A 20,475-nucleotide genomic window follows, 5' to 3' on the forward strand; every position below is an offset into this window, starting at 1 on the left:
GTGCCCTGCTTCAGCTGGTGCTGGCACATCTCATGGGCACCCAAAAAGGCATCGGGGTGCAGGCAGGCACCCCGTGTCCCACGCCCCACAGGACAGGACACGGGCACCTCTGAGCCTGCTTGGCCCAAGGGGGGCTGATGGATGTCTGCTCCCCACCTCCAAAACCCTGCTCCTGCCTCATCTAGAGGGGAAAATGAGGTTTCCTTCTGCTCAGAGGCAAATTACACCCTCTCCCCTCTGTGAAATGGGGTCAGGGTGACCGTGCTGCCCACGCCATAGCTGGGAGATTGCCAGGGCCGTGCTGCTCCCAGAGGTTGGGACAACTTCTGCCACTGACTCCAGATCACAGCTCTGCACCTCCCCAGCTCATTCAAGCACACATTTTTATTCTCTTCACTATTTACATACCCCCAGTGGGGGATGGGGGCTGCATCCATCTCCATCCACCGAGAGCTGTGTTTTCCTTCCCAACGATTCCTGCCTCGTGCCCGGGGATTAAACAGAAGGAACGTGGCCTATTTTGTAAGGAACACTGAAAGTGAACCAGGTTATTTTAAAGGCTTGTGGTTGTATTCCTGCTGCTGGGAAACATCCCCTTCCTGAGGTCAGGGGAGGACAGGCAGTAACCTGGAAAACAGCAGCGAGGACGGCGGCTCTCCGGGGCCAAGCTCTGCTGGCAGGGTTTAAATCCTCAGAACTGAAGGATTGGGTTATTCCAGGTTTGCAGGATCAGATGCAGCTTCAGTGCTGCCACTGCCACCCACCCACCTGAGGAAGGGCTGAGGGCCCAGGAGGGCTCCTGCCTGGGCATGAGACACAAACCACAGCCCAGTCAATCTCAGAAGTTTCCTGGCCAGGCCTCTCCCTGGCATCCTTCCCTGCCAAGCTGGCTATAAAGCTAGCAAAGGTTCAAGGAAGACCATGGCATGGTTCGGGTTGGAAGGGGCCTTAAAGGTCATCTTGTTCCACCCTCCTTCCATGGGCAGGGACACCTTCCACTGTCCCAGGTTGCTCCAAGCCTCATTTAACCTGGCCTGAACACTTCCAGGGATGGGGCAGCCACAGCTGCTCTGGGCAAGCTGTACCAGGGCCTCAGCACCCTCACAGGGAACAATTTCTTCCCAATATTCCATCTATCCCTGCCCTCTGGCAATGGGAAGCCATTCACCACCTGTCCTATCACTCCAGGCCCTTGTCCAAAGTCCCTCTCCAGGTCTCTTGGAGCTCGTTTTGACCTTTGGAAGGGCTCTAAGATCTCCCCAGAGCCTTCTTCTCTCAAGGTGAGCACCCTCAGTTCTCCCAGCCTGTCCCCAGAGTCCTTGGAGAGTATCTTGGGAAGGAAAGGAACCATAACCCCACGGCCATCCCACCTGTGACAGGCTGGATCCAACACCTCTCCTGGGTGAGTAACACCAGCAGCTGTCTCAGGTCAGGTTTCAGCAGGAGCTGGAGGCACTGGGGCTCACAGGTGGGGATGGACACAGAGCAGGAGGGGAGGCTGTCACAGCTCAGGTGACTGAACCGGTTTCCAGGCACCTATTCAAATGCAAACAAAGAATCCACGGGGGCAGCTTGGATCCTTTGGCTTTGAAACCCCTGCGGGGAGCTTTAGCCGTGCAAATGCAGAGCTTCAGCGAAGGTGGGACTTCATTCCCAGCCTGGCTTCAGGAGACTGGGACCCACCTAAGCATCACAGGCTTCCAAAATCCCCACTGCTCTGGACCACAACAGCTGCAGGACCTTGGGACAGCATTGTCCACACTTCTCCTGGGAGTGAGCACAGGAGCCCCCTGAGCTTAGGCTCCCCACTCTGTTTTGGGAAGGCATGGTCACAGGGCTCCAGCCGCTCTGTCCCGATCCCAAAACCTCCCTGGCAGCTCTCACCAGCCCCAGGAGATGCTCTGGACTTCACCGGGAGCCAGGAGCAGCATCCCAGGGCCCCCTCAGGGGACACAGGCCACGCTGCCTGATGGCAGGTGATGAGGAGCAGTCTCCTGGGAGGGCAGGAGGACACCAAGGCAGGTGAAGGGGGGGTCAGGTCCTCCTAGGAGTTGTCCTGTGTGGAAAGCTCGGAGCCGAGGCTGACAGCTGCCTAGTGTGACGAGGCTCAGTACCTCCCCTGGGCTCCAAGCCAAGCCCAGTGCCCCGGGATGCCGGGAGCCCTCCCTCCCTGCTACGTGCCTGTCTGATTCGGGCCAGTCATGCCCACAGCCTGCAGAACAGGCTCAGCTGGCAGCAAGCCCGGCAGGACGGGATGGAGCCCGGGGGCAGAGCTGGAACGTCACCCTGGGAGCACCTCAAACAAACCCACACGGGGACGGTGCCGGCCCCGGGAACCTGGCACCTGTCCCGCCACCTGCCCACGTGAGACAAAGCGCACGGATTTACGCTGCAGGGCCAGAGGAGATTCCCAGCTCCTAGGGAAAGTGTGGAGTGGTGAGGACCCGGACACCAGAAAGCATCCCTGTGCCTGCCACGGCTCCCCAGCCCAGCTGCGATTTAAATTGCAGAAAAATTGAGCCTGACCTCTGTTTCCACACCCAGCAACTGCAAGGCAGACAGACAATGACGGAGGGATAACCACATCCCAGAGCATGGGCTCCCCACCCCTCCTGCACAAACAACACACCCAGAGACACAGCTCCCTGGCAGTGCAGGACCGACCTCCCCACGCTCAGCACCTTCCCAGGGACCGGAGAGAGGGAATCCAGGCTGGCACAGACAGCTGGGACAGGGTCTGACCTGAGCATCACCTCGGCTGTGCCTAGTAGGAGGAACCTGGAGGGCTGACAGACCCCCACTGGAGCTGATTTCCAGCTTATTCCCTAAAACAGACACCACTGATCCAGCATCATTTCCCTGGGCTGGGAGCAGGAGGGAGCTTTGTTTATATCCACAGCCAAGGGAATACAGGGGTGCTCAAGGGAACCAGCTGGTGCTCGTGTTTTTGCCTGGAGGAGCCAACTCGGGGTCATGCTTCGGAAACATTTGAGAAGCACAGCAATTAAAAGATTGGAGCTGGCAGGCTGAGCTGTCTCCCTCTGCCCTGATCCATGCCTGTGTCCACCCACCTGCATCCGCCCGGAATCACTCCTCTAGGCGGGCGCACGCTCATCCACCTCCCGACACGGTGGGGGTGGCAGTGAAACTCCACTTGGCTCCTTCCCCCGAGTTGCTGCCGACCCTAATGGGCAGGCAGGACTTCTCCCCGCTGCCCCAGGAGTGCTCCCTGCTCCCCGCTGGCAGCTGTGCCTCTCCACCCCCCGTGCCAGCGTGTGCCGGCAGCGTGGCGTGCACAGCAAGCCCCGTCCCGCCCGGCCGCCCCGCCAGCAGCTGCACCCTGCGCTCCCCCTCGCATGGGAGGAGCTGGGTTGGGTCACTGCGCTCCTTTGGTGGCTGATCGCGAGTTACTGAGCACCGGTGAGTGTATCCGTGTGGCTGGCAAGGCTCTGATCAGCAGCTCTGCTTGTCCCAGCATTGCCATCCTTCACCCTCCAGCTGTTTGGCCGGTCCCTGCGGGACCCCAGCTGATTCTGCCCAGCCCGGAGCATCTTGCTGGGCTCAGGATACGTGTACAGGTGGTCCCTACAGCCTGACAGCCTGGCCCACGCACAAATCCTGGTCTCCCGGAGCTCAGAACAAGGATGCCAGGTTTTCTTCCCATGGTGGAAGGAGATCCAAGGAGAAGAAGCAAGACAAGAGCTCCGGGAAGCCACACGCAGGAGCGGAGGCAGCCACGGGCTCTCTGGTGCTGGCTGCAGTGCTCTGCAGGGAGGATGCTCCAGCCACCACCGCTGCTGCCACCTCCCAGCCCTGCTGTCAGTACTGATGGGACTCACACAGGGCCTCGGCCTTGGCTTTCCCACGCAGGAGCAGCCTTGGGAAGTGGGAGGAGGAACCGGATCTGCTCCATGTTCCCGGTGCTTCCTCTCAGCCCTCTGTGCCCTGGATTTTTTTCTCTTGTGGGAGCAGGGAACAGCCTGTGTCACAGATAACAAAGGCAGTGACAGACGCTGCTGGGGCATGTGAAGCACTGTGCACACCCCCAGACTCCTCCCCACCATCATCCTGCACCCTGGGACAGCCACCGAAACGCTCGGGGCGGGTTCTGCCCCCCAACCCTTGGCACGTCTGCAGGATGCTGTCAGAGGCGTGGGGGGCAGCAGCAGGACCAAGGCAGTCTCTGAAATGCCCACCCACGGGCCGTGAAGGCCCAGCTGCCTACTGCCAGGTGGCAGAGGGAAAAGGCAGGAACGCTAATGGAATACAGGTTCTAGCCAATGGATTTGCTGTGGCCCGGGAGTGTGGTCCAGACATGAGGGTACAGAGGGGGTGGATGGTGGAGCAGGGAGACCTTTGTGCATGCTGAAAGACCACAGAGAGCACAGGTCCACCTCTGGGGAAACTGAGGCCCAGCCTCCCGAAGGGGTGCATGCAGCCCACAGGGACCTTAGCCCATCCCTGTCCCCATGCCAGGACAGCAGAGCAGAGGATGAACTCCTGGGACATCTCCCTGCTCCAGCTGCACACCCCATCTTCAGGACATCCCAGGGACCGAGCGTCCACGGGGCACCCCAGGCGGGGGATGCCCTTGTCCAGGCAGGTCCAGGGGAGCTGGGATGTTGGCTCAGCTCTGGAGCTCTGGCTGCAGTGCCAGAGGCTGGCTGCCTGCCCGGGGATGGCGGTGGCAGGCTCAATCCCAGTGCCCATTGTGCTCCCGAGGGAGCAGGGCTGGGGGAAGGGACACGTTCTGGCCTCAACGTGGGGCCAAGGCCACCATGGGCATCCAGAGCAGGGCCAGCAGGGCTGGGGGCCTGTCACTCCTGCAGGATTAGCACAGGCTTAGACAGCATTCCCACGGCTGCTGAGCTGGGATGGGGCCAGAGGGATGAGGAGGGAATGGGGTGCCAAGGAAGGATATGGTCAGGTTAGGATGAGCATGGGGTGGGATGGGGCTGGGGCAGGATGGGACCAGGCTGGGACAAGGCCAAGGTATAACATGGCCAGGGTAGGATGGAATTTCAGTAGGATGGGGTTGGGATAGGATGGGGCCAGAGCAGGATGGGACTGGGGTGGAAATGGAGCGGGATGGTGCCATGTAAGGCTGCAGCCTGGCTAGGATGGGACTAGAGTGGAACAGGGCCAGGCTAGGATGTGGCCAGGCCAGAACAGGGTTGGGATGGCATGGAGTCGGGGTGAGATGGGATTGGGGTGGGATGGTACCAGAGCATGCTGGGAACGGGGCAGGATGGAGCCAAGGCAGGATGTGGCGAGGGTGGGATGAGGCTGGGCTAGGATGGGACTGGTGTGGGATGGACCCAGGCTGGGATGGGGCCACGGTGACGGGGCCTGCCCTGGCTGTGGGATGCAGGAGGAAGCACATCCTGCCTGGATGGAGGCTGCGTGCAGGGCTGTAGCTCAGAGTGCTCGTCCCTGCAGCCTGGGCCAGGGGAGGGCTCGGGGAGGATGGAGCGCAGCCCGCAGCATTCCCAGCGTCGTCGCTGTTAGTTTAACAATACCCCGCTGGCCTGCATGCCGGGGCTAATTTTATCCTTGGAGCCAGGCCAAGACGGCCCTAACTTTCCTCGCTGTGATTTATCCCAGCCATTTCCCTTCAAAAACAAGGCCCCCGTGCCAGCCCTGCTGTCCCGGCCAGGGCAGAGCGGGGCAGGATTTGCCCTTGGGGGGCCGTTTAGAGAGCAGGAGGGTGGTTGCTGTGGCACCCCCTCCTGGGGGTACTCCCCCCACAGCAAAGCTGGCTGGAAGCCAGGGGATGCTCAGGCAGAGCCTTCCCCGGGATCCTGGAGCAGCTCTGTTTTCCACAGACATCTCTGGGAAGGAGGTGGGTGTTTTTTCTACCAATGATTTTATTGAAAAGGCTGTGGGGCTATTTTTTTTTCCCTTTTTTTTTCTTTTTTTTTTTTTTTTCCCTTTTCCCAGTCAGCAGCCATACTTGAGAAAGAGATTTCTCTTTGCCTCTGTGCATCTATTTAAAAACTGATCGGTAAAAATGCTGCAGAAAACCGGAAAATATTGAAAATATCTTGTGACAAACAAACAAAAAAATCTCTTCCAAATAAAGATCTCTTTTCTTCTCTCTTTTTTTTTTTTTTTTTTTTTTTCCATCAGAAAAGCTTTTAGTGTGCAAAATGTCGACCGCTTGGATTTCTTCTCCCAGTGGGCTGGGATGCACCCACCCCTGCTCCAGGAGAGTGGGGTTTTCAGAAAGCTAAAAATCACTGGGCAGAGACCCCAGCGCCGTTACCTCCCCACCTGTCCTTCTCGCGACCCCCCCCACGCTCCCGCCAGACCCGTGGCAGGGTGGGAGGTCCCCAGGGAAAGGAAGGAAGAGGTGACACGGCCAGCCCGCGGGCGAGCCCTTCCCTGCCAGCCCGGGAAGGGGGAAGAAAGCCCGAAGTCATTTGGTCACTAGCGCGATGAGTTGCCGTCCGCTGCCAGCCGAGGAGCCCCGGGGGCTGCGGGCAGAGCGGCACGAGGGTTAGAGGTTGTCGTACATGCGCAGCGTCTTCTCCAGCTGCTGGCTGACGCGCTGGTAGAAGACGATCTGCTGCCTCAGGTAGGACTGCATCATCCTCTTGAAGTCGGCCACGCGCCGCTCGTGGAAGTGGTTCATCTCGGCCTGCAGGGCGAAGCCCACCACGCGGCAGCGCTTGCGGATCCCGTCCGCCTCCTCCTGGTCCATCCTGCCCTCGTCGCTCATCCGCTGGCTCTCCTTCACCTTGGCGAAGGCGCCTGGCGGGGCAGGGAGCAGCGTCAGGGGATGCGTGCGGCCCTCGGGCCCCCTTCCCTGCGTGGCCCCGCTTGGTCCCCCGCACCGGGGCACGGGCAGAGGCACAGACCTGCCCCGTGTAAGGGAGGGATGTGCCTGCGCCTCCCCCCGCCCATCAAACCCATCCCTCTCCTCCAGGCAGGCCAAGAGCAGGAGCATTTTCCCCCTGGACTCTGGCATCCCCAGCTCTTTTTCCATCCTGGGCAGTCAGCTTCATGTATAGCTGGTTTTGGGGGTCTGGGCTCCTGGAGCGCTGTGACTCAAGGCTTGGGGTGCAAAGCTGACATGGGGCAGTGTCAAGCTTTGTCGAGCAAAGTGTCAAGTGTCGAGCACAGTCAAGCACCCCAGCCAAGCCTGCCCTCCAAACATTCCATGCCATTCCATGAACGGGGGGTCAGGAGCAGCCCTGGGAGACCCCAGCCCAGGAAGCAGTGAACCAGGATGTGGCAAGGGCACGTGGTGCTGTCTGGAGCTCAGCTGGGAAAGCATCTCCCACTCCCAGAGGCAGCTGATGCTCTGACACCAGTTTTCCCCTCTCCTTCCATGTTTTTTTACAGCTTGGTTTCGAAAGAATCCTGCCTGGCTCCAGCCCTGCATTCCTCCCCCTCATTAGCACAGAGGCTAAAAAACTAAAAACAGGATCTGGCCCGCACTGGGCTTTCTTCCCTTCTCCCTGCCCCTTGCCGGGAGCACCAGACCCGGGGTTACAGTGCTCCCGCTGCGCCAGCCCTGCTCCCAGAGGGGAGGAGGAGGAGGAGAAGGAAGAAGCAAAGTTTGGAGGCCAAATCCTGCCTTCCGCTCTGCCCACGCGGCCTCGCTTCCGGACGGGATCCAGCCCCTCTCCGTGGGTAAACAACACCCAGAGGAAAGGCAGGGAAGCTGCCCGGGCAGGACTGAATCCTCCCTGCGCCCTTTGCCTTCCCAGCCTCCCCCAGGGATGCGGAGTGATGCACAGACAGCCCTGCATGCTTGGACACAAACGGCCCTGGCTTCACCCTGGGGAAAACCTGTCCTCCAAACTCTGGGGACACTGGTGGGGTGTCCCCTCCCTGCTGCGGGCAGCTGGGCGAGGAGGAGTGTGTGTGGACTTTGGCCCCACACCCACACCGTGGCTGCCTGGGTGCAAAGGGAACACCGAGCCCTGCCTGCCTGCTGCCTGCCCCAGGGAGAGAACAGCAGACACTTCTCCCTGCCCCTGATCCCACCAAATCCAGGGAACCGGGACGAATGGGAGATGGGGAGCTCTGATGCCCTGGGGGTGCTAACACCCTCCTGCTGGGCTTGGAGGTGCAGGGACATACTCTTGAAAAGTGCGACCCTGGTCGTCCCCAGAGGTTTAGTGTGTCCCCTATCCCCCTGCCCTGCACAGCCCCCTCGGCCCCTGTGACCGACCCAAGGCCGTGTCCAGCCACGTCCCCCAGCCCTGGGGGAGCAAACTCTGGTATTCCTGCTGGCCACCCATCCACTGCCTTGGCAGGAAGGGAGGATGAGGAGGGACCAGTGGCAGTGGGTGGGGATGCACAAGAGGTGCAGGGCAGGTCACCCCAGACCTAACAAGCAGCAGTGCTGGCTCCTGCTCATGGTCTGGGGGAAGCGACATCCGTGCTGACCGCCCCTGGCAGTGCTTTGGGTAGCACCAGCAGCAGTTACAGAGTCCACGGCATCCCTGGGGCGGACTCTGGACCCAACAGCCCCAGCAGGCTCTCCCAGGGTGGGCTGACTGGAGGGGCTGTGCCAGCGGGGACCACGCTGCACCTCTAAGAGGCGTAGGCAGTGGTTCCCATCCCTATTCCCATCCTCATTCCCCATTCCCTTCAAGGCCCAACGGAGGATTTCCCCATTGCGTCCCCATCCCACTCGCAGCACCATTCCCACTCACACGGGGCCATTCCTGGGGAGAAGAACGCCTCCTTACCTTTCTGCAGGTGGATGATGTCTGGGAAGTTGGAGAGGAGCCCTTGGTACAAGGAGAGAGTGTCCAGCATGAGGAACAGGTCGTTCTTGGGCTGCTCGGCGAACATCTCCCCCACAGTCTCGTACGTCTTGCCCGTGTGGGAGATGGCGTTGTTGAGGGCATCCAAGCTGTAGGGAGGGTCCATGTGGAAGGAGTGGCTGATGGCTTGGAAGGCATTGCCCAGCTTCTGGAACTCCTTCCGGAAGCCCCCCACGTGCTTGCGCACCAGCTCCGATGCCACGTTGGTCAGCTGCAGGACGCTGTCATCCATCTTCTTGCTGAAGGCCTTGAAGGCATCCACGCGGTCCTCCACGTCCTGCAGGTCCTGGTGCTCCGTGGGAATCTGGATGGTGAGGAGGAAGCTGGCGCCCACCATCTCGTCCTTCTCCGCCCGGCGCTTGCCCAGCTTCCACTGCTTCTCGTCGCGGCAGCAGAGGAAGTGCTGGAAGCCCTCGTACTGGGAGAGGACGGGGTGGCTGGTCATGTGCTCCATCCAGAGGATCAGCCGCCGCTTGCGCTTCTCGATGAAGTCCTCCTCGAAGCGGCCGGTGGCCTGCTTCTCGGGCAGGTGCGGCACCGAGATCACCGTGAACTTGTGCAGCAGGCGGTTGTAGAGCCAGTCGAAGTGCTTGTAGCGCCGGTACACGGGCGAGTTGAAGTTGCTGGGGGTCAGCTTGTAGGAGATGTAGCTCTTGATGCCCTTGAACTTGGTTTGCTTGGTGGGGTCCTCCACGGAGCAGATGAACGGGTGGGGGTTGGCCCTCCACTGCGGGCCTCTGGAGCCCATCTCGATGCAGTAGGTCTCGGCGATCTTGGACATCAGGGGCACGTCGCCCAGGATGAAGGCTTCCACCCCGGAGCGGACGAAGCAGGAGAAGCGGTTGAGGTTTCTGCCCACCACGCTGCCCCTCTTGGAGGAGCTCATGCTGTCCTGCCTCTCCAGCGCCGGCTTGGGCCGGTAGCCGGCGTGCTGGTGGTGGCCGCAGGCCGCCGGGTACGGCAGGCTGGGCGAGGGGTGCCCGTTGGTGCCCGGCGCGCTCCGCGGCTCCTCCACCACTGTGCACGCGTCGTCCCAGTCATCCCAGTCGTCGTCATCATCATCCTCAAAACTGCCCTGGTAGGAGATGCCGGGGTTGGGGGACGCCGAGTACAAGGAGGAATCGTGCCCGGGGGAGCCGACCGGGCTGCTGGAATAGTCCGTGTAGTTGGAGCCCGAGCGGGAGCGGAGGATCTCGACATAGGAAGCGGGGAAGAGGCCGGTCTCCCCGCGGCTGTTTTGGCCCTGCAACCACCCGTCCAGGGAGTTCTCGCTGAAGATGACGAGCTCCTCGTTCTCCTGGATGCTGATCTCCTCTTTGTTTTCGCTCTGGAAGTTGTAAAGCGCTCTGGCTTTCAACGCCATGGCCGGTGCCGGGTCGGGAAGAGGGGGGGAGCCAGCGGAACGCAACCCCCCCCCCGGCCAAAACACACACACCCCCCCCCCCAGTCCCGGTAATACCGCGGGCTCGCGCGGCTCCGGGATCACCACCACGCGCTGTGGGAAACGGCTTGGCCGCTTTCCCAGAAAAACAATAATAATAATAAAAAAAAAAAAAAAGGTGGAGAAGAAATCCCTTGCGAGGTGACGCCAATGTCCCTATGTCCAAGTGGCCCCCCCCGATCCCGGCGCCCCGGTTAAAAAGAACATTCCCCGTTTGAAAAACGACATTCCTTGGATAAAAACAAGATCCCCAGTCACGCGAGCGGCGTTCCCCTGGCTCCTCCGGGATGTGAATCCCGGCCGGCCCGAGAGCCGGGCTCTGCCATGTCCACGCAGGGTTTGTCTCTCCGGGAGGCTGATCCCGAGGTTTCACTCTGCGGGAGGAAAACTCCTGGCTGCCAACGAGGAAATAAATCCAAAGCGATTTTTCTCGTGGCTCCTGTGGGTAAAACACCCTAAATTTCCCGTCGGTGGGCGGCTGGGAGAGCGCCGGGAACGACCCCAAACCCTGCCCAACCTCCCGGTGATCCCAGGATTTTGCAATTCCTTTCCGGGCCGACTTTCCCGATGGGTTGGCGGGGTCCGGTTTTCCCCTGAAATCCGTGAATCTCACGCAGGACGGAGGCGGCGCCGGCGGTGGTGCCCGTGTCGGTGTCGGGGCCGGTCCTGTTGCCACTGGCTGTGACGGGGCAGCGCCGCGGCCGGTGCCGCTGCCGGTGCCGCTCCCGCTGCCGGAGGGGTGGCGGAGCCGGCCGCCAGCCTCCCGTGACGTAGGGCAGCGCTCCCCTCTCCGCCGCCCGGTTCGCGGCGGGGAGCGGCCCGGCCCGGCCGGGCCAGCCGCACGCTGCCCTCTGCAGGCAGCCGGCCCCGGGGGCACGAATCCCCGCCCGCGGGGGCTTGCGGCCGCTCCCGCGCCCCTGCCGAGACGTCCCCCTCGCCCGTGCCCGCTGCCGGCAAGCAGCGCCCCGTCCCGGTGCCCGGGCGCGGGGGAAACTGAGGCACGGGACGCGCGGGCTGGGGCGGGGGGGCGCGGGGCCTCCGCGCCGCGCGGGGGCGCTGCGGGCGGCGCGGGCGGAAGCGCGGCGGAGCGCGGGGTTGCCATGGAGGAGCTGAGCGCGGCGCTGGCGGCGGGCGCGCGGCTGGCGGGGCCCTGCAGCCCGGCCGCGCCGCACCCCCGGCTGGCCGCCTACAAGCCCCGCGGCGGCCCCGGGCAGGCCGAGCGCCGGCAGCGCCTCCTCCGCATCCAGAGAGAGTGAGCGCGGCGGCGGGCGGGATGGGAGCCGCCGGGACGGGGGCGCGGAGCCGCCTGTGGGGGCCGGCCCCGCCCGGCCGTGCCGTGGGTGACCTGCGGCCCCGCCGGGCTCTTTCCCCGACCCCAGGAGGCGGCTGGACTACGTGAACCATGCCAGGAGGCTGGCGGAGGACGACTGGGCAGGGGTGGAGAGCGAGGAGGAGAACAGGGAAGGGGAAGATGCGGAGGAAGAGGCGATGGACGTGGATGCTGGCAAAAAGCTGCCCAAGCGCTACGCCAATCAGGTGAGGAGCCATCTGCGTCCCCGTGGCGAGGTGGGGCTGTGGGGCTGGGATGTGGGGCGCTTTGAGGCCGCGGTGATGGCCACTTGGGGGCTGAGAGGAGTGTGTCCTGCCCGGCTTGGTGCTCGTAGGGAAACTGTGCTTAGTTCACCTCCAAAACGTGCTGAGTTCAAATGGAGAACACGTGGAGGTGGGAACTGCTTTAGGATCATTTAGGTTGGAAAAGACCTCGAAGGTCACTGATTCCAACCATTGATTCTGCATCACCGTGTTCCCCGCTTTAGGAGATTTCAGCTCAGCCAGCAGCATGAGTACCCTGTTAGGCAGTATTCAGCTAAAGATTTCTGTTTCCCTGTGTTTGGAAAGGAAAGAAGGGCAAACTCAGCTGGGTTTTATCAGCCTGGGTGCTGTATCAGTCCTAGATAACACGCAGCCACTTAGGCAACCTCTGAAGAGGTCAGTTTGTCCAGGCTCTTTACTCCTGACCCTTTGGAATCTCTAAGCCCCGCTGTGTTTTTAAAAATAAAGTGCTGGAGCAGGGACCAAGGTGTGGGGTGCCCAGTCAAGGGCTGTGTGCCCTGTGCTGTGGTCTGAAGCTCAGTCAGCAGCTGGGAAGCAAGAGAAAGACTTGGGGAAGAACGTGTTAGGCAGGTTGGACTTCATTAGAGGGGAGGGAAGGAGCCCTTTCGGCAGTGACAAGCAATGCCAGCTGCCCTTAAAACACCCAGTGTCAAAGCAAAGTCAAAACCTCCCTTGAGCTGTTTGTTGTCCACAACGTCAGGAGTGTTGTTACTGACTGGTTCTTCTCCCTGGGCTCTCTGTAGCTGATGCTGTCGGAGTGGCTGGTGGATGTCCCCTCAGATCTGGAGCAGGAGTGGGTTGTGGTGGTGTGTCCCGTCGGGAAACGGGCCCTTGTCGTGGCCTCCAGGGTAAGTGGGCTTCCACCAGCTGCTAAAGGATGTTCACAGCCAACATAAAACTGGCTTGACTGGGTTTTTTTCTCTCCTTTTTTCCTCACAGGGCACAACAGCAGCTTACACCAAGAGTGGCTTCTGTGTCAACAGGTTCCCATCCCTGCTGCCAGGGGGAAACCGGCACAACTCAACTAGTGACAAAGGTACAGCTGTGGGGAGGTATTTGGGAGAGAGAGGGAGGAACTGCCTGGGAGTTTGTGTGTGCTGACAGGCCCAGTGCTGTTCCTCCAGCTGCCCCAAAGCCCACAGCTGTGCCCCTTTTTTGTGCTGGGGGTGATCAGCTTCAGGCCAGTTTGTGTATCTCTGGAGGTGACTAGATGGGAGCAGTATCAGGTACCTTTATGCTGCTTAAGCACATAGAATCCCCAAATGGTTTGGTTCGGAAGAGACCTTAAAGCTCATCTTGTTCCACTGCCCTGCCAAGGACAGGGAACCTTCCTCTAAAGCAGGTTGCTCCAAGCCCTGTCCAACCTGGCCTTGGACACTTCCAGGGATGGGGCAGCCACAGCTGCTCTGCGAAACCTGTGCCAGGGACTCAGCAGCTTCACAGGAAAGAATTTCTTCCTAACAGCTAATCTAAAATTGCCCTTTTCCAGTTAAAAACCATTGCCCCATGTCCTGCCACATCTTTTAATAAGGTTCCTGTTAGACTGACACTCTTAAACCCCAACATCCTCTCTGTCCTCTAACAGACACCTTTGTTTGGTGTCATATTCCTTAATACATCTTAGAATTAATTTTTTTTTTTTTTGCCCCCAAAAAGAGAGGCTTATTGTCTGGCAAATGCCATTTCCTGAAACATGTTGTTGCTTGTTGTGCCTCTGACTGGTCCCTTTGCAGCCTCGTGGGACTCCTCAAGCTCAAGGCTTTTTGTGGCTGCAGTTTGTGTTAGCGGGAGGGGATCCCTCTGCATGCTGCAGTCTGACATCAGGGCAGGATTAATGTCGGAGAGCTGGGATCTTGTGTTTGCCAGCTGGGTTGGGCAGTGTTAGGAGCAGGTCTGGACCTCCCTGCTTTTGTGTGTGCAGTGTACAGCATCCTGGACTGCATCTACAACGAGGCCAAGCAGACCTACTACATCCTGGACGTGATGTGCTGGAGAGGACACCCTGTGTACGACTGCCAGGTACTGAGCCCTGCCCTCCCTGGTGTTCCCTGAGCTGCTTTGCTCCAGCACTGCGTCAAGCTCATGCTGCAAAAGGCAGATATTTCACCTAAGCACCAGCATCTCTACAGCTTTAGGGCTGCTGGATAAGCGTGTGCGTGTTTTGGGGGGGAGCAGCAGGGTTTGGGGGGCTGTTTCTGCAGGTGAAGTCGAGTTTGTAAATCTCCCAGGTGAGTGCAGAGGAACAAAGGTTCTTGGCAGATGCTGCCAGGTGATGTGTGCTGAATGGTCACTAACTCTGCCTCCTTTCACAGACTGACTTCAGATTCTTCTGGCTCTCCTCAAAAATCCAAGAGGAGGAAGGGCTGGGAGAGAAAAGCAGGATTAATCCGGTAAGTCCTTTTGTACTGAGGAGGAGGCTGGGGGGGAGTAAGCTCTCCTGTTCAGCAGGCTTCAGCAGTTTCTTTCACAAGTGGAAGCTTTTTTTCCTTTTTTTCCTTTCCCCTCACAGATCAGGCTTCAAAGTGTAGATCTGATGAAATGGGATGCCGTGGTCAGGATGTAAATAGAACCACTGCATATTGTAAATGAGTTTAGTGGGGTTTTTTCCCCCCCATCCAAAGTACTGAGAGAGATCACACTGCAGGGTATCAGCTAACTTCCATGCTGTTTTTAGCTTTCCCTTGTAATGGAATGGAAAGCCAATGTGGTTTCTTCAGGAGCAGTGTTGGTTGGCAGCCTGACTACAATGGGGTTTATTCTGGCAGTCTTGTGGGTTTGTAAAGCTTTAAGCCTTCCCTCTGTTTAAACTGGGCGCTGAAGTTGTCGGGATGAATGCTGGCTTGCCACCCTGAGTCCCTGCTGAGCCAGAATAAAAAGTCTTCCTTTGAAGGCTTACACATGGGGGTCAGACCTGGAGTCCACCGCAGCTTGGAATGTGAATTTTGGGTACAGACATGAGAGATTTGTCTGCTCAGACATGGCCAAGCAGAGCAGCTCCTGTGAGCTGAGCATCTCGGTGATAAATGGGGCTGACTGCAGTGAGGGTGTCTGTGTTCAGAGAACATCCTGTCCTGACTCCCAACAGGAATATCCAGAAGATAACTACCTAATGGAAGGGGGGTCGTTTTAGCTTTCATTTCCTGGGTGGAAAGATTGGCTTGGCTGAGGCAGCAGCCTGGAGCAGACGTCTGTCTGCTTTGCATCCTGCCCGGAGGTCATCATCTTCTATTTTTGGTTAGAAGAGCATCTCTGGGTCAGGTCTCCTGAAAAGTCCTTCCTGCAGTCTTAGGTGCTTGGGAAAAAAGGTATCAGGAGCATGTGGGAGCTGTTCGTCACCCTTTCCCTCCTATGTTGAATCCTGCACCAGAGGAATCCTTCCTTTGTAGCTGCCTACACACCAGTGCTGGATTCAGCAACTTGTTCTCCTGTAGACCAGGGAGTTGCCTCTTCTAACCCTCTCTCACTCTTCCAGTACAAATTTGTGGGCCTGCAGAACTTCCCCTGCTCCTCGGACAGCCTGTGTGAGCTGCTGGCTACAGACTTTCCCTTTGAGGTGAGAACACTCAGGTGGGGGCCTGGACCCCAGCCTTAGCAACAGCTCTGCCAGTGCTGGGAGAGGGATGCATCCCCTCTCTTGGGGAATTTGCTCTCCTGGGGCTGCAGAAAGCTTGCCAAGTTGCTGTTTCCTGTGGGTGGGATGGATGCCTTTATGCCCGTGTTTGATCTGTTGCCTTGTCACACACCTCATTCAACCACACAAAGGAGCAAGAGTTGAACCATGGCACTCCCTGGGTTTGCGCTGCCCTTGCTGCAGTTGGCTGTGTCTGAAAGAGCCTTTTGGGATGAGAGGACACTCAGGCTGCCTCCAGAAGCAGCACAACTCAGGTTCACATAGCAGTGTGATGGACAGCTGACCTTTTTAGGGCCCAAACTGGTACTGACCACTGCCCTGGGCGGGCTTGTGTGCATTTCCTTGGTGTTGGTGCTTCCAGTAAGGCAGCTGGCTGTTTTGTGGGGAGGAAGGAGAAGGGTGGTGATAAGATCCCAGTAGTTCCTACGGGGTTTGGGTGCTCATGATGAGTGCCTGAGGTGTACTGGAGCTGGGGGCAGTTGGCTGTGACAGAAATCACTGAGCAGGACACCTGCGTTTGCTTCATCAGCTTTAAAAGTAGAATCATACAGTACTGAGTGGAAAGGAACCTGCTAGTAGCATCCAACTCCAACTCTGGCCCTGCACAGGACAGCTCCAAGAATCCCACCCTGGGCCTGAGAGTGTTGTCCAAAGGCTCCCTGAGCTCTGGCAAGCTTGGGGCTAATGAGCGCTGCTCTGGGGAGCCTATTCCAGTGCCTGACCATCCCCTGGGGGAAGATATTTCCTAATATCCACTCTAAACATCCCCTGGCACAGCTGTTGTGCTGTTCTGACCTTTGGGGAAGGGCAGGGCGGGCAAAGCCATGTGCCACCCAGCTCAGTTCCGTGTGGTTGTGAGCAGTGAGTCGCAGGCCCTTGTGGAATCAGCTCTGGCTGCCTTTGCCTGCCCTGGCTGACTTGTCACTGCAAGGGAAGGGGATGGAGGAGGCAGTGGCATTCCAAACCAGTGACAGTGACAACATCTGTGAGCCAAAGCTCCTCCAGTGGTTGCAGCTGTTCCTGGGAGTGCCCAGTCTCAGCCCCATGTCAGGAACAGCCTCCACAGAGATTTCTGTCCCACAAAGCCAGAAGCCACGTTGATGTGACAGTGTTTCTCATGCTCTCCCATCCCAAGTTAGCCATTAAAATAGGTGTAGGTTTAAGTTATGGGCACTAACTTGGCTGTGAGGGCTGACTTTGCCTTCTGCTTGTGAAAGCCAGGACAGTCATCAGAGCAAGTTGGAAAGTCCCAATCCCTCGCTGGTCTTGCCAGACCCTGCTCTGAACATGGATTGAAGAGGCTTCCCAGCTTTCTTACAGCTGGCTTGCTCAATAATAAATGCTCCAAGTGCCTCCGTAGAAACAGTCATTCCTGGCTTTCCTGAGGAAAGTCTTCATTCCTTCCTGAGGCATGTGCTCCCGTGAGGAAAGGCTGAGGAGCAGCAAACTTCTGGGCTACAAAGGAGGCCCTTGCGAAACTCTGGAGCAGGAGATGGAGCTGAACAGACTCCAGCCGTGTAATCCAGCTGTGATTTGCCCCCCCACCCCCACCCCCAGGCCCTCTGCTGTATCAGGGTGTGACCCCAGGAAGCAAAAGGTGGTGTACGTTGGCTCAAAGCCACCCCAACACCACGGGAACCGTGGTGCTTTTTCACGGAAGAAGGGAGCTGTGGGTGTCTGTTGGTGTGCCACAAGAGGGAGCCCAAAAATCCCCAAAAACACCTTCTACCAGCGGCACAGAACAGAATAAACTTTGCAGGAGGCAAAATACATCCTGACTATGGGGGGAGGGTAACAGAGGTTAGGTCTGGACCCAGCATCTTTTGATGCTGACAGGGATCTGGTGTGTGTAGTGGCCGCAGAGGAGGTCAGTGCTTTCAGATCTGGGTCTTCTTCAGAGTTAATCTCTAACCTCAGAGCTAGGGCCTGATCCACTCTATTCAGTTGGACTCTTTATTGCCTGGAATTCAGTAGACTTTGGATCAGTTGACTGGCTCTGAATTTCAAGTGGTTTTTGAAGTGGATCTTAAGAGCTACTGTCCCTCTCACAGATCTGAGTAAAACCATGCTTTCCACGAAGGCAGGGGTGCCAAAGCCTCTGAGAAACCCTGATGTTTAGGAATGGGAGGACTGTTAAGCACCTAAAATCTGGAAAGCATGGCTGTGGAATGTTCAATCCTGCCAGGCCAGTCTCCCCTCAGGGTCGGGCCTTCAGGAACAGCGTCAGTCCTCGTTCTGACGTGGCCACTGTCACTGTGGTGACTCAGGGTAGGGACCCGGCCAACAAATGAAATAAACGGGAAGGAATATAGGAGTCACTTAAACTGGGGAATGGGGAACATGACCTCACTCCACCAGGCTGAACTCCTTTGAATTCTCCAGCTTGGGGAAGGTGTTTGGAGTGGTCTGGAAGGCCTTCCAGGCTCTGATCTTTACCAAAACATTCCTGTGGGTGCCGGAGAATCCCCGCTGCTCATCAAGTGCCACGCACTCACAGGAATGGGCTGGATGTACTGGAGTGCTGCAGAATCTGATTCTTCCCAGGAGGCAGGGTGGGAGAAAAGCTTTTCACTTTATATATCCAGAGGGGTTGCACAAGCTCATCGTGATGTTTACTGTTCTGGTTTTATGTTTTCCTGGCACAAAAACCCCCCTTTTTCTAGGATTATTTTGCAAGATGTTAACAGTGACTGAAAATTACAGACAGAATAGTGCTAGAAGCTTTACCCTCTCTGCCAGAGGTTAGCATCTGTGGAGCAGAAGTGGATATATGCTGCTTTGTGCTCAGCCAGTGTTTCTGTTCCGGAGGCTGTAGGATCAGGGAGGGGCCTGGGACCAGTTCATCCCGAGGTGGGCTCTTGTTCTCCTCTCTTCTGCCCACTCAGCCACTCTTCCTCGTAGCCAAATGGCCTTTTAAGAGCTTGTGAAGCTGAGCTAAGAGGAGCACCACCTCCAGCATTAGTCAGCCTGACAGCAGGATCCAACCTCACAGAGCACACCCCTGGGAAGCGTGGGAAGAGGGGGAATGAGAATCCCTGAGCACGGTGGGGAAGTGGGGAAAACGTCAGCCAGCTGCAGCGCTGCAGAGTGTGGAAATAGTAGCACAAGAGTTAGGGCCTAAACCTTTGAAGTCCTGAGTGCCCTTAACTGTCACTGATTGCTAGGAGAAGTTCTCTCCTGGGAAACGTTAAGAATTTTTTTGGCATGAGCCAGCTGAAAGAGCTGTTAGGAATCGGGGCTCCTTGGCGTCACACACTCGGGCTAATTACTTTCCAAATGTATTATTTAAAATAACCCTAATCCAGTAAAGTGGGCTGCCTTATTCAGAAACTCTCTGGCTTTTCTGCAGGATGGGATGAAAGCATCCAGAGGACATTGCTCTGTGCCGACACCAAGCTGGACTCATTTGCCTTTGACAATTTAAAGCCATCTGGGAGTCGCTTATCTTTCAGGGCAGCAGCTCTGCAGGTTTCTCCTTTCCCTTCCGCTATTTATTGCACTGCTTGAGGAAAAATGATCCAGCTGGTGGTTTTGGCCTGCAAACAGAGAGCAGAGCCGTTGTCTGGTGCCTGGTCATTCACCTGCAGGAGCCTCAGCTCTGCCCTTTCATTCATTCTCTCTCCTGCCCGCAGGTCGACGGGCTGCTCTTCTACCACAAGCAAACCCACTACACCCCCGGCAGCACCCCGCTGGTGGGCTGGCTCCGGCCCTACATGGTCCCCGAGATCCTGGGGCTCGCCGTGCCCGCCACCGTGCTCACGGCCAAGCCGGACTACGCCGGGCGGCAGCTCCAGCAGATCATCGAGAGCAAGAGGAGTAAAAAGCTGGCGGCGGAAAAGGGGCACCCCGGCGGCGAGGCGGCCGCGAGGAACGGACACTACGAGCTGGAACACTTGTCCACCCCTCAGCCAGAAAAGTCTCCGGAGGGCCGGGATGGAGCAGGGAGCCAGATGGAGAGTTAAGCTGCTGGGAGAGGCCAGCTGGGCGGAGAGCGGGGAAAAGGCTCCCTGCTTCTCACTGTGCCTCGTGTTCCTGAGAGGGGGCAGAGTAATGATGATAGGATGGCTTTGTTTAAAGGGCACGATAGTGGAATATCTTGCCCCAGGTGCTGCTGGATTTTTTGTATTTGTTGTTACTGCATACTCTTTGCCAGGATTTCTGTGAGGCCTTAACAGGATTGCCTGGTTCTTCGCTAAAGCACTCACGTGCAGGGAAATGATCTGTCCCCATAGCGCAGGGATACAGTTCAGCTCTTGACCCTGCTTCTGTTAGAGTCTTGGCAAAACTCCAGCATAGGAACAGTGCTTGGACCTCTGAGGTGCAGCTGCTGCTTGTGACCCTTGCAGCAGCCCCACCTTCCCAGCCCTGGAAATCGGGGCTTCTCAGCCTTTGATCCAGCTGTTTTCTGAGGCCTTTCCAATGAAAGTTGTTACTAACAAAAAGTTTGCAGTGAGCTGCTGTAAATCCAAAGGCTGGACTTTCCACACCCACGCGTTCTTGGGAAAATCTAAATTTCCCTGCGTTGCGGCAGGACCTGCCTCGGAGCAGGGCTTTGTGCGGCGCGAGCTCGGCAGAAGCCTCCCTCTCCTCGAGGCTTTTCTCAGTGGGGGGAGGAAGGAGTGGGTTCTCTGAAAAACGCTACCATTGATCGTGCCAACCAAATAAAAGGTTTCTCAGAAAGACAAATTCTTGAGCGTCTTCCTGCTACCTAAGGGTGGATGCGTGCTGTGCCTCCCAAATAGGGATTGAAAAATTGGTTCCAGTGCTGACTGGAGCAGAGGAAACGCTTGTGTGGGTTTAATTCTCTGCACATCGAGGTGCTTCAGTCTCTTGTCCTGTCTTTCTCATCCCAGCCCAATCCCACCTTTTAAGCATCGGCTGCTCCCCCTCCCTGTTTTTGGGGGGATGAAATGATCATTCTCACTGTCCCCAGGTTGGTTTCCAGACAGGGATGAAAAGGAGGGAAATGAAACATCAAGCTCGAGGCAGCGCTGGGGACTCTCCTC

At 57.9% G+C, this 20,475-nt stretch overlaps 2 protein-coding genes across 2 annotated transcripts; one reads left to right on the plus strand and one right to left on the minus strand.

Annotated features, from left to right (window-relative positions):
- Window positions 1-5,882: 5,882 nt before the first annotated feature.
- On the minus strand, window positions 5,883-10,186 carry SNX33 (sorting nexin 33). The gene is made up of 2 exons (XM_053988854.1): window positions 8,706-10,186; window positions 5,883-6,753 (listed from the first exon to the last, which is right to left on the minus strand). Exons 1-2 carry the CDS (start codon window positions 10,144-10,146, stop codon window positions 6,500-6,502), a joined length of 1,695 nt encoding a protein of 564 aa, XP_053844829.1. The 5' UTR covers window positions 10,147-10,186; the 3' UTR covers window positions 5,883-6,499.
- A 1,138-nt stretch (window positions 10,187-11,324) lies between these two features.
- Window positions 11,325-20,155, plus strand: SNUPN (snurportin 1). The gene is made up of 8 exons (XM_053988795.1): window positions 11,325-11,476; window positions 11,604-11,760; window positions 12,582-12,686; window positions 12,778-12,874; window positions 13,760-13,857; window positions 14,151-14,228; window positions 15,311-15,391; window positions 19,102-20,155. The coding sequence occupies exons 1-8, from the start codon at window positions 11,325-11,327 to the stop codon at window positions 19,429-19,431; spliced, it is 1,098 nt and encodes a 365-aa protein (XP_053844770.1). The 3' UTR covers window positions 19,432-20,155.
- The last annotated feature ends 320 nt before the right edge of the window (window positions 20,156-20,475 follow it).

This window comes from Vidua macroura, chromosome 12 (assembly GCF_024509145.1).
Source record: "Vidua macroura isolate BioBank_ID:100142 chromosome 12, ASM2450914v1, whole genome shotgun sequence".
In the NCBI taxonomy this organism is placed as follows: domain Eukaryota; kingdom Metazoa; phylum Chordata; class Aves; order Passeriformes; family Viduidae; genus Vidua; species Vidua macroura.

What these genes read in the sequence shown, in the direction of transcription:
- SNUPN (XM_053988795.1), top strand. Translation starts at nt 11,325, where the DNA reads ATGGAGGAGCTGAGCGCGGCGCTGGCGGCGGGCGCGCGGCTGGCGGGG. An exon ending in CCCTTGTCGTGGCCTCCAGG is followed by an intron (nt 12,687 to 12,777) that starts GTAAGTGGGCTT and finishes TTTTCCTCACAG; the next exon opens with GGCACAACAGCAGCTTACAC. An exon ending in CTACAGACTTTCCCTTTGAG is followed by an intron (nt 15,392 to 19,101) that starts GTGAGAACACTC and finishes TCCTGCCCGCAG; the next exon opens with GTCGACGGGCTGCTCTTCTA.
- SNX33 (XM_053988854.1), bottom strand. Translation starts at nt 10,146, where the DNA reads ATGGCGTTGAAAGCCAGAGCGCTTTACAACTTCCAGAGCGAAAACAAA. An exon ending in CATCATCCACCTGCAGAAAG is followed by an intron (nt 6,754 to 8,705) that starts GTAAGGAGGCGT and finishes CTGCCCCGCCAG; the next exon opens with GCGCCTTCGCCAAGGTGAAG.